The sequence below is a fragment of the Nothoprocta perdicaria genome, unplaced genomic scaffold, assembly GCF_003342845.1.
Source record: "Nothoprocta perdicaria isolate Ctin4 unplaced genomic scaffold, notPer1 scaffold_4, whole genome shotgun sequence".
Classification (NCBI taxonomy): Eukaryota; Metazoa; Chordata; class Aves; order Tinamiformes; family Tinamidae; genus Nothoprocta; species Nothoprocta perdicaria.
The window spans coordinates 10,460,120-10,477,877 of NW_020455643.1; the positions used below are offsets into that span (position 1 = coordinate 10,460,120).

Consider the following 17,758-nt stretch of genomic DNA (forward strand, 5'->3'; position numbering starts at 1 on the left):
TGACACTTTGGTACTTGTTACGAGTTCTGTAGAAGCTGCTCTGGTCTAATGCACAGGAGTGAGGTTGATGGTGGGAGAAGAATGATTTACTAGCTTAGCAGCAGTTACTTGAAGAGTAAAATCTCTTGTGATAACCAGCACACTTTCACAGCAATATCCTCCATCAAGGGCAGAAATATTCTGAGTAAATGGATGCTATCACATCATGAACAGCTGCTGTTTCTGCATTGCTGAGATGGCAGGATGCAGCAAATCAAGAGCAGAGCCACCACGATCATCCAACTTCATCAGGATCATCTGTGTCACCTAATGTCCCGGAGACCTTCAGATGCTTTTGAACATGGATCTGGAAACTATGACTTTTACCACCTGTAGCACTTGCTTGGAAAGCTAAAGGATGAGGCGTGAGGCAGTTTCTTTCCTGCATCCCCACCCACATGAAAAAGAAAGGACAGCACAAGAGTAAGAGGTCCCATTTCATTGGACAGTGCCAGTCAAGACTCTTTGGGCCTGTGCACAGTCCATGCATCTGCTCAGCCGGTGCCTTTTGGAAGCTCAGTTCTGAAATAATGTCCCAGCCCCAGCTTTGCAGCACTACAGAGACAGACGTGCATTTTCTGAGGAGTTAGACTTTGCTTTGTATTCTCCTTAACAAGCATGCTCCAAGTGGAAAAGGGCTTGGAGAGGGAAGGCAGCATGCAATGAGCAGCTGTAATTGACGTGTGCTCCTGTATAAGAGGAGAAAAGCTTCATAACCTGTTTATGATCTATAGTGGCCTTGAGACGGTTGTGAAGCTGAGAACTAAGCCATGATCTGGTTGTAGGGAGTTTGAAGATGGCCCTACAGCTGYGAAAACAGGGGCCTTATCTGGTGGTGAGGAGCAACTGAGGCATTTGGAGGCGGCTGTGCCAGAAGGCATGGCGCCAACCCAAACACAGCCGACCTCTCAGCTAGTTTGGAGGTCAAACCTGAGGCGAGAGAGAGGAAGATGATGAAGRCAGGACCCTCATAATGAGACCAGAGACCCCCCCCCCCCCATGGGTAGGTGCACGTGCACACCAGGGAGAGTTGCCTAATGAAAAAGGTGGCGCTTTGCCCACCCTCTGGTCATCTCTTGACACATACYGGCCCTATGTGGCGGAACACGCGAGATATAAAATTAATTGTGGACGGGAGGTGACGGGGGGGAGACTTCCAACTGAGACCTACGTTGTCTCTGAAGGGATGCCTGCAAGCTTGGGGCCTGCCGGTCACCTCTCATCCATCAAGCAGAATGATGGGTCTCGCTATCCTGCTGGCAAGTATCCTCTCGTAAGTAACTGCTATGTAGGTGCCTTGTTTCGCAGGTAGCTGCTAAGTAGTCGTCTTGCTTTAGTGCGTTGCTAGTGTGARTTGTCCTGAATAAACCAAGGGGTTGAGGGCAGCACTGCCTGGGTCTTTGGACAGTACAGAAGTGGTGCTGTCAATGTCCCCTCATCATACAGAAGATGTTTCTCACAATAGGGCACCGAGGAGAAGCAGATACTTCTGCCTGAGGAAGAAGAAAGGGGTCCCCCGAGTTGTTACGGTGCATCTAAGTCCTGAGAAGTGCTAAGAAAAGGACAGGAAATCCAAGAGTTAGGCTCAGCAGGAGATGTTGGCACAAGAACAAGGGGTTCCAGCAAGAGCTGCACTAAACACAGAAGAGGTGTTTCTGAAACTCCACAATCATATTAACCTGTTAATTTATACAGCAACTCTGTACAAAAATAGAGAGGTTCTAATAAGATTAACAATATTAAATAAATATTTAATAGAAAAAGTCTTTGGCCTAGTTCATAGCTCATCCTTTGGGTTGATGTTCATTTCACTGGGTCCTAGGTGCTCCTGGTCCAACATTGCTATCACTTCATCTGCCTGGATTCGCTCCTGCAAGAAAGGAAGAAAAAGACACCATAATAGCAGCGCTTCAGTGCCGGCCTCCAGTTCATTCAGGGCAGTTAAGCCCATGGGGATAAGGCAGAGCAAGACAGTTCATGTAGGCAGCGCTGTCTAGAGGACAGGGCACAGCCTGGAACTTGTGTTGGGGATTTACTGGGCAAAATTAATCAAATCACTTGCACCTCAGTGCCTCAACTTCCTTCTCCTAGAGCTATGGGGGATAGGAGCAGAGCTGATGTATTATAGTTGCCTTTTCTTACTACATAAAGAGCTGCAGCCACTGGCAGGGTGCTGGAGCCTCCTCGTGTCCTCCCAGTTAATCTTCCCCTTCACTTCCCTTGTCGGCTAAGATTTCCAGCTGTCTGGACAGGGCTGATGTACTATATGGGAATACAGCACTGACTACAGTAGGATATCATCTGTCACCAAAATACAGCCAGAAACAATAATGTCTGTGTCTGAAATTAAAACATTGCAGCCCACATGTTTGTCTAACACACAGAATTCACAAGACAGAAGCACAAGAGTTTTGCTTTTTCGCTACACTTCCTTTTGTGAGGAACGTGCTTGCAGTAGGTCTTCTATTTTTTTTATCCCCACTGATCAGGTTTGCTACTGAAGGAGCTGATATGTCAGGCTTTAAAAACAGAATTTGGAGACTCGCAGTTGAAAGGCACCACCAGATCTTCCAGGGCATCCAGGTGCCCAAATCCATTAACTTGTAGGAAGATGATGCCAAGCAGCCAATGAGGATCTGGCAGTATCAGGACATTCCTCTGAGCCTTCCAGCTGCAGATCGTTAACGAGGTCTTTTCCTGCTCATTAGGTTATTGGCCACTAGGTGTCACACATGTCCAGCTCCAACTCTGCAGAGCCGTCCAGCATCCAACACTGGTGTGACCTGCATCCAGGAGCATCCAGTCTGGGTGCAACCAKCATCTAACCCAGGGCAACCTGCAAGCAGGAGCATGGCCAGCAGAGAAAACTGCTCAGTGACGGTGCATCCAGCTCACCTAACAATCCCTCACTCCTCCTTTGGTGGAGGCACAATTCATGGGAATGCTGTTGGGGGAGTTTGATGGAGGAAGGTAGCAGACATGGTAGGACTGCAAGCTAAGGATGGGTCCTTCCTGCAGCAGTTAAGAAGCAGGGAGGAGCTGGGGGCTTTCACTGGTACCTCTGGGACACTGAGTAACCCCTGCTCCCCTCACACTGCAAAGGAGGAACTCACCAGCTCTCTGTAAAGTGGGTCCATGGTGAACCAGAGAGCCACAGCGCACCTCTGGCCTTTGGTAACTGCTTTCACCCCGTGGGGGTTCTCACCACCTGACGAGAAACTGATCATTCGCCCACACTTGGGTTTGATAGAGGCCTGCAGGAAAAGAGGCAACAAGCTGGCATTGTAAACGTGGTGGCAAACAGCAGCATGACCAGTTAGACTGCTGACATCTGGGCTCCCCGTGGTCCAGGGCCTTGGATCTCAGTGGGTGTCCCTGCATCTCCTGGGACTCGGTGAGCTGCTCTGGGGGACATGCAGGACTGGGCCTGGGAGGACAGAGGCTCAATGCTGCTGCACAGAGGCCAGGCAGGAAGAAGGTGACGCTGTGGGGAAGCTGCAAAACCTGCAGGTGACCATCTCTGGCAAAAACGGGCCACAGCATGACTGCAGGGAGGATGAGGCTAACCTTGGCACAAGCTGTGGAAATCCTCTTCTCTCTTTTGAGTACACATGGATCCTCCAGGACCTCAGTGACCAAAGTGCCCATAAAAACAATCATTAAGTGCTGCTCTTATGTAGACACAGTTTACCTGCACCATGTATTGGACTCCACAGCCCTGGGGTGGTGCCCAGACCCCCTCTCTGTTCAACCCTTGAAAGGCCACCTGGCTTCCCACACGAGCCCATGCTGAGCATGGGGGCTAAGGCCTGAGCCACATCCCTCTCAGGAACCGTCTGCAGCAGTGATCTGCTCTGAGAAACTAAGCCAGGTTCATCTTTTGTGTCCTACAGCAGAAAATGGCACTGACAACATTACTGTCTGTCCCCAGGATGGACATGATCTCTGTAGACCGGGTTGCTGCTGTGAGAATGTTGAACATGGGCTGCCCTCACCTAACGTAGGCAGAAGGAAGAGCTATGTGACAGCATGACATGAGTGGAGGATTYGGCTAGCAGCAAAAGACACCAGTGTGTATTACAGAGGCACTGATATCACTTCACGTTTGGCCACAAGGTGGAGTAGGAGCTCAACGGTCCTTCAGGAAAGGAGCCATCTCAGCCAGTGCTGGCCTCTACCTGGGTTGTTTTTCAGCCAACCCACTGCCAGAGCACAAGTGGTGCAAACATCTGCAGCCTGGTTTACTGCACGGCAAAGCCTCTGGGCAGGGAACAAGGTCTGTGAACCTCTGGCAGCGGATAGAAGCTTTCCTAGGGGAGGTTCACAAGCAATGAGACACAGGATGCCCAGGCAAGTCATGTTCCCCTGGCACAAAGTCCCGCACTCTCAGGTTGCAGAACATCACAGACATCAACTCCCACCATTCAGTTCACAGCAGCTCAGCCAGGAAACAACCACTGACTTACGGTTACAGTTTTGGCATCCATCTCCGTGAAAATGAACTCGCCTCCTTCGAAATCTGCATTCATGTACAGGAGGGCGCTGGGGAAAGAAGCAGGATCCCGGTGAGGGGAGCAAAAGCAAGTGCTTAGGGCTGGCCTACCACTCATGTGACTGATCTCATGTAGCTCCAGGGAGATGGTGACTGTGGCAGCTGCTGAAGGGAATATAGGGAAGATTCCCATTGCGGGACCTGGTCAAGACCCACAATACTGTATGTGTTCTGCTTCTTCCTGGCCAGCGGTTAGAAACAATCCTTCTATCTGTTATCAACCTAAGGAGACAACCTCTTTCCTGCCTCACTCACTAGCTGGGGCAAGCTTGTTGAAACTACCTCTTTTGGAGTCTAAGCTGAGAATCAGCAGATCGCTCCTTGAACAGGGCACAATTCTTGGCACGAACAGATTCCCACCATCTCTCATCCTTTTATTTCTCACTGAAAGTATCCCACAAGAGACCTGTGGAAAATACTGTACAGCCTTTGCAGTTACGTTCTGGCTTGAAGCGTCGCTATGATGCTGACTTGCACCAAGAATTATCTGCTGACATGCATTTTGGCCCCCACTGGGAGGTGTCAGCTTCAGGGTTTATAATCTATAGATTGCATGGCCTGTCTGGCACATACACCCTTCACTTGGTAACATAGCTGGGTGCYCTGGAGAGGCAGCTGTGATCAGTTCCTACCTGTAGTCCCGGAAGGTGTAGGCAGGAGGTTCCTTCCAGCACTCGTTGGCCTCAGGGTCCAAGAGGCAGTTGTCAGCATGGATGGGATGGCTCAGGTCGTTCCTCTTCTCCTGCTGGCCTAGGCAGGACCATATGGAGGAAGGGGGAAGGAAAAGGGATGGGATGAGATGGGAATGCCTGGCTCTGTGTTGTTAAYGGAGCTGAGCCTGCTCTGACTCCCCACTGAGTGACTTTCACAGATGAGAGAAAGGAAGGAAATGCTGAGGAGAAAAGGCAAAATCTGAGCGTTCAGATTTGCATGGCTTTGTTTATTCCCTGCAGGAAGGTTTGAGGAAAGAGAGATGGAGGGCTGGGGAGATGGAAAGGGTGCAGTAAGAGGAGAAAAGAGATGGAAGGGACAAAAGAGGAAGAGTTGGAGACATAAAGAACAGACATATTCCAAGAAATTATATTCTCTTGAAAGCCCTCAGCTACCAGTTTATCCATAGACCTTCTCTCACACTTGGGTCTTTTGGGTAACCATTTGGTGAGTCTGAACTGGTGGTAGGGCCTCTCCAAAGCACCACACCTATAAGCACAGCACACCCTATAGCTGAAAATGTCCCATCCTCCCATCTCCCTGCCAAGACGAGCCCCTTCCCGGGGTCCCTCACCAGACAGGGCTGTGCGGCACACCAAGTGTGTGTAGGAGAAGTAGAGCGTGGAGTTCAGCATGAAGTAAGACTCGACGATCCGACGAGCCTTCTCACTGATGTCGTAGAAGAGGCGGGCACTCTTCAGTGGGACACGACCCTCATAGCCGTACTGGGCAGGGAAAAGAGGACGAGAGAAAATCTGAGTTGTGTGCTGGCTACCCAGGAAGCTAGAGGAAGAAGAGGAGGGATGAAGCTGTACCTTGAGGGCTTTGAGGACAGTGGCTCCTTCAAATCTCTCATTTGGSGTATGGGGTGAGGTTTTGCCCCTGTAACCATCTCCAGCCAACATGATTCCCTGTGAGGAAAGACACAAACACCACTGAGACATGAGCTCATTGATCAGGAGAGGGGAAGCTCAAGTGGAAGTGCCTGGGATCCTCTTCCCAAAATACCCCGGSATCACATTCACCAGGAGAGGCGGAAGCGGTGTGAAGCTCTCCATAAATTGGAGATGCTGGGAAACAGCTGCCTACCTCCCAACTAGGGATGTTCAGGTATCTTCAAGCCTCTCCCTAGGCTGAGATGCTGCTCGATGAACAGGCTCCACCAGGCTTGCAGATGGATGCTCTTTGGGAGTTATGTATAAGACAGCAAAAAGCTACTTCTGTATGGGCATTATCCTTTCAGCTTCTTTTTTTTAGCGTGACCCAAAATGGGGCACCAGGTCCTATTCAGCAGTTATGTGTGTGTTACGGGGACCAGTCTCTGACCACTGTCCATGGGCATCACAGCATGGGTTGCAAAGGCTCAGTGAGTGAGATGAAAGCCCAGAGGCTCCCTGTGGACTGATCACATCTCTAACCTGCCAAATGTGTGTGGAACATCAGACATTTAACCCAAATGACAGTGATTTCCCGTCTCTCCAAGCCCTGGGTACTCACACTGGCCACCCTGTGAAGCTCTCGGCACTGCTCCTCTGAGATGACATTATCCAACAGCACTCGCTGGGTACCGTTCAGCTGCTGGGAGTTGTAGACAAACTTCACATCACTGTAGAGAAGAGGACCCCCTGATGGAAAGAGACACAGAATAATCTTGCTAAACGTGATATGGCCTCACTGGTATCTTGCACCATGGCTGAAAGCCATCTGGGTGTACTCCTAGGGAAACAGCTTTACAGCAGCRTAACAGCGAGCAGAATTTGGCTTTGCATCAACAACAAAAGAGACAGAAGCAATGGAAGCACGAGGGGTGAAATAATCGATTTGCTGCAGGAGCATCAGCACTTTCCAGTCATTCACCAGCTGCCTTGCAACCACATTCTAAAAATGCCAAACCCAATGGGATGCCACAAAGGACACAGACACCYGTTAACAAGGCTCTCCTGCCCAGCAGCCAACATAAATGAAAGTCCAAGTTTCCACTGCCATTGTTCTGTGTGAAACTTGCTGGCTTGGCATGCAGCACACCTTTGTCTGTAGCTGTCATCAGTGGTTGTTTTGGTCTTCCACTTGTGTAGAAAACCTGATGCCCCGGTGAGCTCGGAGCAAGCATCGCTTGTGCTTGATCCTGCTGGGATCAGGCTGGGAGTAGGAAACTTGCAGGAGCCCACGGACCATCCTTCCCTCATGGCAAAGGACCTGCCCTGGGGMCAGGGGCAAATCACTCCTGCTCCCTGCTACTGGCCTTCAGGAAGACAACTGTCTTCCTCTTCCAGATGGAATCTGCCTGTCAAATCTGCCTGATCAGAAAACCACGGCACGGCCACTAAACCACTGCCTTCTGAACCCTCTTCCTCCCGATCTCTCGAAGAGAGCAAATAAAAGAAATAGCAGCAACAACCAAAACTTAAACCAGATGTTTCAACAGGAGGAAGGTAAAATACATCTAAGTCATGGGAAAAATTATCTTTTGTGACAAAGCTGCAATAAGTGAGAGGAAGCAGAGGCACTGAGCTCYTCTCACCATGTGGCATAATGAAATTTTTCTGTTACATTGCTTTTATAATTACTACCTTTCTTGTCTGCAGCACATTTGGTATTTTTGAAAGATCCTCTTGGCTAATAGAGGACACATAATTCTGAAGGAATAGTCCTTTCCCCTGCACTAGTCCATGGGTTTATTTCTAAAGAGCTATATTTCTTGGAAATGGAAGGCATGGGATGTCCCTCATGTCCTCTCTGTAGGTTAATAATAGCATGTATTATAAATGAACTCAGAGCAGAGACAGAGCTCTGAAATGCAATCTTCTGGCACACGCCAACTCATATCACAGCTTCCCAGCTTGGGTGCTGCTCATCCCCAGATGCAAGAGATGGAGCACATGAACGACTAATCTGGAAGAGATCACTCAGGACTTCTCCAGTTTCTCCTGTTCTTTCCCAGGCATCTGCTACAGGCCAACGCAGCCACCTTTGTGTGGACCCACTGTGGTTTGAAGAATGGTTTGTCTTGCTTATGTCTTTTGCTTTTTTAGAGCCCCATTGCTGGCAGGATGCAACCTTCAGCTGCTAGGATCAAGTTATCAAAAGCATAAAGAGCCTACAGGTTTCTTCTGACTGTGCCAAGGAGCAACCTGGAGAAGAAATTCATTCCGTTTGGGTTTTCCTTCTGTGTTCAGTTTGATGCACCAAACTTCTGCTGTGTCAAAATTCATAGCAGGCACTGAGCTGTGTAAGTCATAGCAGCCAGCAAACCTCACCAGGGTCAGTATACATACAAGGAGGAGTGCTGTACTTGTACAAAGTTCCTATATCCATTTCACAAAGTAAATGATTTAAAGAACCATGGATGGCCCCACAGTCTTTACACTATCCATTAGTCTGCCTTGCTGCTACTCAGAGAACTGCGGTGTCATTTAGTTTCTTCATTGCTGGTCAGGTTCAGATACAAAAGACAAAGACAGAACTGGAAATGAAAATCAGGTGTCCTGGTTCTCAAGTTCTGGTTAATTCAGTCTCTTCTTGTCACAGTATTAAAAGGAGTTTGTCTTGGCCAATGTCCTGTCACTTGAGATTTTGACAACATGGCAGTATTTCCTAACGTGGACCTGAACTCAGGTGAACTCAGCACTAGGAGAAGAGCTGTTTTATTCTCCTGCAACTTCTTTCCTTTCTGCTCTGTCATTAAGCCCAAATTTCACAGAGTCCAAATGTACCTGACACATCAAAGCTGGACAATCTATGTCCCATATGCTCTGACTGCCCTTCTGATACAGCAGGAAAAGATGGGGAGTATCTAAAGCCAGTGCTGTTTTCTCCTTGTCTGATGGCTTTTAAGAATTCACAGCATATTCTGGTATGGTACATCATAACTGGGTGGGTTTTAACAATTTCCCAGACTGAAATTGCAGCAGAGGCGAGTTTATTTTGGAAGAGCAGCCCAGATCCAGGTCTGAGATCAAACGAATAAAATAACCCAGAGGCATAAGAGCCTGTGCAACCAATTAGTGCAGAAATGACCAGGGGATCTTGCAGGAGCTGCCACGGGAGCTGTGTTGTGAGCACTGAATACTTGTATCACACCATCAGTATGTTCCTGGCTACGTTCCTCAATTCTGCTCGCCTCTAAATGCAACTGCAGAAGGATTCAGGGAATCCCAGTTCAAATCACCAAAATAAAAACAATGGCAGAAGGAAAAGCAGAGAAAGGCAAACTACAAAATTATTTGGTTATAGAAATAAACAAAGCAACAAATATAAAGCAACCAGCTCTTGGCTTAGCAAGTTGTTYGAGATCTTCCCATAGTACTCTCCTATTTTACTTGTGTAGTGAGAGTAAGAGGCAATGAGACTCTGAACAAGACATCAAAGAGCTGGAGAGAATTTAGGTCAAGGAATGTTGTGAAATTCTGCAAATGGCAAGAGTTTCCTTGATATTACAAGGACATTTCTTTGCCTGTTGGTGTGGAGCTGGCCCACTAGAGACATGAGAAACTTGACTTGAGATCTTGTCATTTTGCAGTGAGAAGCAGGCCTTGGAGTTTGGCAGCAACATAATTTGTCTAAATTGCTCTGGAGGAAATCTTGCCTATTAGTAGAAAATATGACGGTATTTTCTGTGGCTGGAAAGAATGTGCTGAATTAGCTGAAATCTGTGCCGCCAGGCCTTAAAACCAAGCAGTTTGATGTAAGCCATGAAATCAAAAGCCCAACTGCAGCCAGGAATGCTTATTGAAATGGTGCAGGCCAGTGTTTAGCAAAACAGCAGTACTGGAGTTCTCAAAGCCCAGTGCCTCCAGCATCAGTTCTTCTCCAAGCTGGACAAAAGGGAATACTTTAATCTTAAGAGCATCCAGAGGAAACCTATMTGGTGGTGCCACCTTCCCCTCGCTAATGAAGAAACAGTCTCCCAACTCTGTCATTTCAGGGCTCAGTGCTGAGCAGCTCAGAAGAGCAGATCCAAAAGTACTACAGGATCCACAGACCAGCAAATACTGCTGCAGGGTCAAACAGAGACCCCTCTCAAGCAAAACTGCAACAACCCAGGTAGGATTGGACCTCATTACTCAAGTACGAACTTTTCTTACTATGCTGACTATGACGGCAGTTTGTACTCTGTAGTAATAMAAGGAAACTTTGGGTTTTGGTGAAAAACTTTCATCAGACTTACCCTCCTTCAACTCTCGATCTATTTTTGACCCAGGTTTCTTTCCTAGGGACAGCCTGGGCCCATCCTCTGGTTCACTGCTAATACTTGATGGGACACTGAGGAGGAAGAGAAGAGGAACATCAACTGAGGAGGAAGAGAAGAGGAACATTATGCCTTTGGCAATGGGTTTCTGGTTTTAGGAACGATTTTGCTTTTTCACCCCCCCCCAGAGACCATTATATCAAAAAAATGGACAAACGGGACCAAGGACTCACCTGTGTTCATCCTGACGGGCTCCATATCGGTTCCAGTAGTTCTGCAGTAAGACAGAGAGATCGTGTTTTTTAAATTAACAATCAAATTAATCCCAGAAGGCTCCTGCAGGGGATTGCTGCTCTGCCTGTCAGTCTCTCTGGTTTAGATTCATCCCATATGAATCCTTGGAGTGCCTGGAACCCAGCATGATGGGGACACTCACCTGGACAGCTCATCTGGCTTTCTCTGTTCCACCCCACCAGGATAAAAAGGGGGTGACCCTTGGAGGTCCCACTGGATTGATGTCTGAGAGACAGAGAGATGCTATTGAGGGGATGGATGAAGCTGCATCTGCCTGTCCTCCACCCTGGAACAGCTGCCTTGCTTGCCTTGCCAACACCACTTTCCTATAGGGAACACACTGGGCCAAGACACAGCTCCTGAGTCACCAACGTAGGGCCTTGCTTTTCAGCAAGGAAACAGGGGAAAGCCATTGCTACAGCTGTAAACCCATAAACAGCCCTTGCAGTGACAGACACGGGCATTACCGGCTCTGTGTAGGCGAATCCAAGGCCGTCTGCAGCCATCTGCAAGAGCTGAGATTCCAGCTTATGGCGCTTCAGCAGCATTTTAGCTTCCTGAAATGAAGAGGAGAAAGGGAGTTGTTTTAAGTGTAGTTTCCATAAGAAACAGTTARTGTACTTCTGCTTAAACAGGGAATTGCTTTTCATGCCTCACCTCAGAATCCTAGGAGACAAAAGATGCAACAGTTCCTGGATCATCCCTTAAATCAACTCTGGTGCATAGGGCTGTGCTGCTTTCTACATTACAGATCTTCTGTGTGGGCTGGGGTGGTGCCAAGCTCCTCAGGAAGCCTGAATGCCCAGCATACATGTGCATCATTGCTGGAGAGAGCCGAGCACCCCGGAAAACCTCTAACCTTCCCAGTAAGATGTCGACTGGGGAAGCCCTGGTTGCAGAGCTGGAGGCAGATTCAGGCTCTTGGGATATGGGTGTTGCCTGAGCTGCACCTTGGCTCCCATCTGTAACACGGAGCTAATGGGCCAGCCCTGTCTGCTAGGGACAGTGGGTGGCTTTGGACACTGCACCCTGTGTGGCAGCACTCAGGTACTGAGAGRCAGGGACCACAAAAGCAGAGCTAGCTGGAAATCTTCTAACAAATTTTTGTAGGAAAATATTTAACAAAACACTAGGTTTTCTCCTAGAAAATTACTCTACTAAACAAAATTAACTTTTTTTTTTTGTTTAATGTCAAAACAATGGAAACATATTGAAATGTTTCGTCAACTTCATTTTTTTCCCCTAGATTCAATTTSTGAGCAGAAATTATGACTGTTCTTGTTCTTTGGGGTTTTTTTTGTTTTGTTTTTTAATGATTTCAACATAAGGTTTTCCTGGAAATCAAAGAATTCCCTAGGGAACAGAAAATCCAATTCCTGACATCCACTTACAGAGTGAAAGGACTGAGTCTGAGCAGGGCTGTGAWGGGCTGGGAGGAACTTCTCATGTTCTGGATCATGAGAAAGGCAGCCACAGAGCCACAGACGAAAACTACCCTGGGCAAAGAGGAAGTCTGTCCCACCAGGTGATTGAGTAAATACTGGTTGACTGTGTGACCCCAGCCTAACCCTGCTGTGGCCATGCTGCTCCCTGCAGAACAGGCTGAACATTAACTCCAAGCTATCAGTCAGGGACTTGAGCTGACATCAAAACTTCTCCTGGGAAAGTACTTCCCAGCCCTCTCCGAATGGAGGTTCCCCTTGTGCTCAGTGTTTCCTTACATTCCTCCTCCAGGGCACTATGAGAGGGAAGCGTTTACACTGCTCAGGAGCTCAGTCACGACTTACGCTGCCCTTGCTTGGTGTTCATTTAGCACAAGTCCCAGTTTAGAGAGGCCCCTGCTCTCCAGTATCTCGCTCTCACCAGCCCCTCTGATTCTGCACCACTACAGTTTGCAYTGCCAGCTTGTCCATCATCCTCAAATCTGTTTTTGAAGTGGTCCCAGGATGGGCAAATTGCCAAGYTGAATTCATTTCCAGAGGATGCTTCTGCCCCAAATGATTTGACATGCCATTTGTTCTTACCTTTCTAGGTTTGATGGTGTCTGGATCCAGGGTACCTTCCAGAAGACCCTCATAATAACTTGCGTTCTCCAAGACATCTTCATCATCTGGGTGGAACAGGAGGTAGGACTTGGCACATTCCAGAGCTTTTACGTAGTCACCGACTGGAAGGGAATACAGCAGTTGTTAGGAGGCAGAGGGGTGCCCAGCTCTGCCACCCCTTTGGCTGTGCCAGGAGGGTCACAGAGCAGAGGGCAGACAGGCAAGAAGGGGGAAGATGTTACAGGTGGAAGGAACCATGTGAGCAAAGGGATGATCCCAACACTTYGCAAGGCTGCTTTGATGCAATGTTAACTTTTCCACTCCAGAGACAGGGAACTGCCAACATTTTAATACCAAAAGGCAAATGAAAGAATCTCCATATGCGTGAATTATTTAAAGAAGAATCGTGACTACAAGCTAAAGTTTGAACTTGCAGAGTTCAACTGCTGATTTTAATATTAGATTATAGCAATATAACACAAAAATACTTCTAGAAAAGTATTTAACTATGCATTCCACACAACCTGAAAGGGAAAGTATTTTTGAACAGACAACTTTCAATGTCCTTTGCTCTTTCTTGTTTAGATAGTGCCATAACATCATGGTAGCACACACACCTCACAAGGAAATATGCTGATTCCCAAGTAAAACAATTCCTCCATCACAAAATTTAGCAAAAGCTGTAAAATGCCAAAAGAAAACCTTTACCTCTGTAATAGGCAAACTGCAAGTAATCATAATGGAGCGGAAGGAAATTTTCAATGGGTGAGATACGTCCTGAACGTGTAGCAAGCTCTCGGATGCAATCGTGTTTGCACATCAGGACTTGCATGTAGTGATCTGCAAGGAAAAGAGKGATAAGACACTCTGAACTAGGAAGGATGGTGACAGCAATGAAACAGTGTCCCCAGGACAGAGGGACATTATCTCTCAGACTAAAGGACACATGATTCAAATGGTGGTGGCACCAAAATGGAGGAGAAGAAAATTCCAGCATTAAACTGTCTTTCTGTGGAGGCAGAGTGCAGCTGGGAGACCCATCACTCTGCTGCTCCGGCCAGGAAGGTGACTGACAGCACCTTTAGRAAGAGCTAAGATCCTTTATGACACCCAGTGGAGGGATGCTATCACATTTTTGGCCTCTTTCAGAAATGCCTTTCTCCTTCTGTCAACTGTAGAGGGAGTTTGAACATCTTTTTTTGGATTCCAGGAGCTGCTGCTTCTGTGCTGATATAGTCTGTGCACTGTTGCTCTTCCCAGATATGCTGGTGGGAGCTTGCTGGTGAGCCCACCCGCCACACAGCAGCAGGGCTGTGAAGGCAGCACAGCTCTCATATGAAAACTAATCCCACACCATGTCCCCTGGGCTCACCTCCAAGCCTCTCCTGTGCAGCAACAAGTCCTGCAAGGGCAGAGCTGCAGGAGAGGCTGGGGTTCAGTGCAGTTTTTCAAGCACAGTGTGCACACTGCTAATCTGAAAGGTCTAAGGTGCAAAAGTTGGCAGCAAAATCCCAATGTTTGTTGCTTCCCGACGATGACAAATCTCCCAGGACCGTGAAAGCACGTGGTAAACATCTGCCGTCAGCAAGCTTTCTAATTGGAGGCAGTATACAATATAGGCACTGTATCAGCTGTGCATTTTCTAAGCCAAAACTGACATCTGATTCCCGTTTGGAGCCTTTGCTGCAATGTACTTACAAATCTACTTTGCTTGCTCCKTCTCTGTACAGCATTAAAAACCTCAAGAAACAAATACAGGCTTGGAAAAAACATGTGCTCGGCTACCAAAGCATTTCTCAGCGCTGCCAGAAAAACAGCCCGAGGAATTTGCACACAGATCAAGTGGAAACTCAAAACAATCCTCCTTTTCACTGAGCAGGTAGTCCTGATGGGCATCTGATTTGCCATATACATCCAGGGTGTGACACTAAGGAAAGTGTGAAGGAGAGGGGTACAAATAATTTTRCTATAATTTAATACAGCATTCTAGACATGAAATGATCCATCATGGACAGCACTGCTTTGTCCTTGTACTGTCAAGTCCTGAAAAAAAAAATATATATATATACACACATGTTTATATGGCAATCAGTCAATGAAATATACTTTTTCTGGTGTGAAAAGATGACGGCATTTCAACCTCATGTAGTAGCATAACAAACTAGCTTGGAACTGAAAAGAGAACAATATTTTGGAGAAAATTAAACTATTTTCTCAGTGTGCTAAGAGTTTCCACTCCCAGCTGAAACATCTGGGCTGAGAGATGTGGACTCAGGAGCAAACTAAGTTTAAAACCACACATGAGTCTCTGACGGTTACATTGGTGACAAAACCCATCTGCAAGTCAGTCTTGGAACACTTGTCACAATTTTTGCATGGGTAACATCAGAAACAATCCCTCATTTTGTTCCAAAGATGTTAAGTAAGTAATTTTCCTTAACAAAGGCAACTTCTCTTTCTGTGTGTTGGTGGTTTCTCATCTTGTTATGTTCAGTTAGATCTTTGTCTGCAAACACAATTCTGCAAAAATGAAGAACAATCTGCATTTGAGTGAAGTATTTTCCACAGAAAAACTCAAAGCACTTGAGAGAACTCCAAGACCAACAGCAGATAAATAAGATCGCTATTGCCAAACAGAACGTAATTTATTGCTCTTCTTTCCCTTACCACTAATTAAATGTAATCTTATTTCTACTGAGAACAAATCTTATTAATTCTCCCTGGCTCAAAGTCACACAGCCACACATGCAAATCTGAAAATTACATGGCAACATTCATTTCTCTCCAGAGATTTTAGTCAAGGTTGCAATTAGGTGGCTCTCCACAAACGAAAAATCCATCCTTTTGGATGGTGAAGAAGTCTATGATCTGAGCTCTTCTGGCAACCTTCCTGGCYACGTGGAGCATGGCCAACAGAACTCTTCTGTTTCCTTAACATGGACAGAAAATTAGAGGCTATCGATGGGTCCCAGTGATGCTTAGGTTTCACCAGTATTTGTATGTGTGACTGTGCACAGAGGTGAGCAGGTGTACAGGCTGAAGCATCTACATTTCTATCTCTACTGAGATAGAAATCAAAGATAGCTGCAAATGCTCCACACAATGGGATGTCGAGTTCCTCCAATCCAGTTCCTGTTAACGGCCAAAATGAGACAGTTCCCTCTCCTCTGTTCAACTTATTTCCATTTTCCAAACTTACAAGTGGCTTGCTGCAGGGTTACTAAGGGTTGCAAAGACATGGCCACATCCAGCCAAAGGCCCACGCTCAGTTACTAAAAACATTTTAATTATTAAAAATATTTTAAACATATTTCAACATATTATAGAGAGGATGAAAACTCTTTAAGATTCAAAAAGATCTCACCTGCAATAGCTTCATAGAGGCCACCCTTATATTCCAGGTATTCRTGCTCCTCAAATCTCTGAGGCCCTTCACACATGATCTGGCAGTCTTCATCCTCAGAGTAGTACTCTTTCAATGCACGCTCCAAGAACTCAATGGCAAGGTCGTACTCCTCCTTATCGTAGTGCCTCACCCCAGCAGTGTAGTCCTCCTGTAGCAGATAGAAGGTAAGGCTCTAAGCGGGCTGCACTGCTCAGACCGTCRTATCCTGCCTCTGCCAACAGCAGATGCTTTTAAAGAAAGTACAAGTAGGCAAGGACAGGCTCTTATAGGCATAAATGGCCGCACCAAATAGTGCTTAACTATTAATGGACTCGTGGAGAAGTGGAACCCCATAAATCTGCCTAAATGCTCCTTTGAACTCCTTTGTACRTAGAGCATTCTTGATGACACTACTGGATTATGCACTGTATGAAAAACAAGCAAACACAAAACCCCACTGCTCTCTGTTTTAACCTTCCTGTACAAGTACTACATGGAATTAACTCTCCTGTCCAAGTACTATACGCARTGTCCCTAATTTTTTGCCAATGACAGAGGATGAGCAAGAGAGGCTAATGCTGACATGCAAAGCAAGGAAGAGGTCTGCACTCGGCCCAGGCAGATCGAGTTCAGAACACCCCAACAGGAATGTTTCCACTGCACTAAATGGTTGCTCTTGTTTCCTTACACCTCCAGAAGCTAGAAGCAGGGAAAGCCCTGGTATTTAAATTCATATCATCCACATAGCAAAGCAGGCAGAATTCAATTCAATTAGTGTGTGTGACAAGAACTGCTAGGGGAAGATTCTTTCCGTTTGCTTTGGTAGGTTTGAGAGCTGGCCTGTAACCTGATATCACCCTAATCGGGACCATACAAATACAACCATTTATCTTGCACCTTAGCAAGAACCTCTCAATTCACAGATGATRCTCTCTTGGCCTCCTAAATCTCATTTTTTTCCAGACTGTCTGAGAKTTATTCCCAGGCTCCTCTTTAGTTCAGACTCACCATGTGTGGCTTGGCCTCTCGGTCAATCAGATTGACCTTCCCTGCTGTCGTTTTGTAATTCTCAATATCCTGCTGTATTTCCATGTGCTCAGGGTTTGCCATGAAGAAAGTGTGAGCTGCATCTGCTGCTTCATCCAGCTTGTTCAACTGTAATAAAACAAGAAAGAAGAGCTGAGTTGGTGAGGAAGGGCAGAGAATACAACCACTTATCTTGCACCTTCTGCAGAATGCAAAAAGTCCTGATACATTATGGCTTGCTTCATCTTAGACATCCGTCTGCTCACCAGCCATTTCAASCCCCTAGATTTTCTCTTTGTCCTGTCACCTTCAATCACACGAAGCAGAAGCACACAGTTCTAAGGTGAAACCATAGCAAAGTATTCCTCAAGCAGCTGTCTAGCACAGTGTTTCCAGCACATCTGGACCCTGCACTCCAGCTGTAATACACAGGGAAGGGAGCCTGCCATTTCATCGATCCTTCAAATGCAGAACGGAGCGAGAAGACAACAGTGACAAAAGGAAAACGGGCTGAGCAG

At 46.8% G+C, this 17,758-nt stretch overlaps 1 protein-coding gene across 1 annotated transcript in view; it reads right to left on the reverse strand.

Moving 5' to 3' along the window:
• Positions 1-1,258: 1,258 nt before the first annotated feature.
• Positions 1,259-17,758, reverse strand: part of P3H2 (prolyl 3-hydroxylase 2) — a 65,697-nt gene continuing 49,197 nt past the window's right edge. The window contains exons 2-15 of the mRNA XM_026045451.1: positions 17,223-17,369; positions 16,194-16,383; positions 13,538-13,669; positions 12,809-12,951; positions 11,252-11,341; positions 10,724-10,764; positions 10,470-10,564; positions 6,800-6,927; positions 6,118-6,213; positions 5,877-6,027; positions 5,224-5,341; positions 4,506-4,581; positions 3,153-3,293; positions 1,259-1,909 (exon numbers count right to left, since the gene is read on the reverse strand). Coding sequence (XP_025901236.1) covers positions 1,817-1,909; positions 3,153-3,293; positions 4,506-4,581; positions 5,224-5,341; positions 5,877-6,027; positions 6,118-6,213; positions 6,800-6,927; positions 10,470-10,564; positions 10,724-10,764; positions 11,252-11,341; positions 12,809-12,951; positions 13,538-13,669; positions 16,194-16,383; positions 17,223-17,324 — 1,596 coding nt within the window. The 5' untranslated portion in view covers positions 17,325-17,369 and the 3' untranslated portion in view covers positions 1,259-1,816. The remainder of the gene's footprint in view (positions 1,910-3,152; positions 3,294-4,505; positions 4,582-5,223; positions 5,342-5,876; positions 6,028-6,117; positions 6,214-6,799; positions 6,928-10,469; positions 10,565-10,723; positions 10,765-11,251; positions 11,342-12,808; positions 12,952-13,537; positions 13,670-16,193; positions 16,384-17,222; positions 17,370-17,758) is intronic.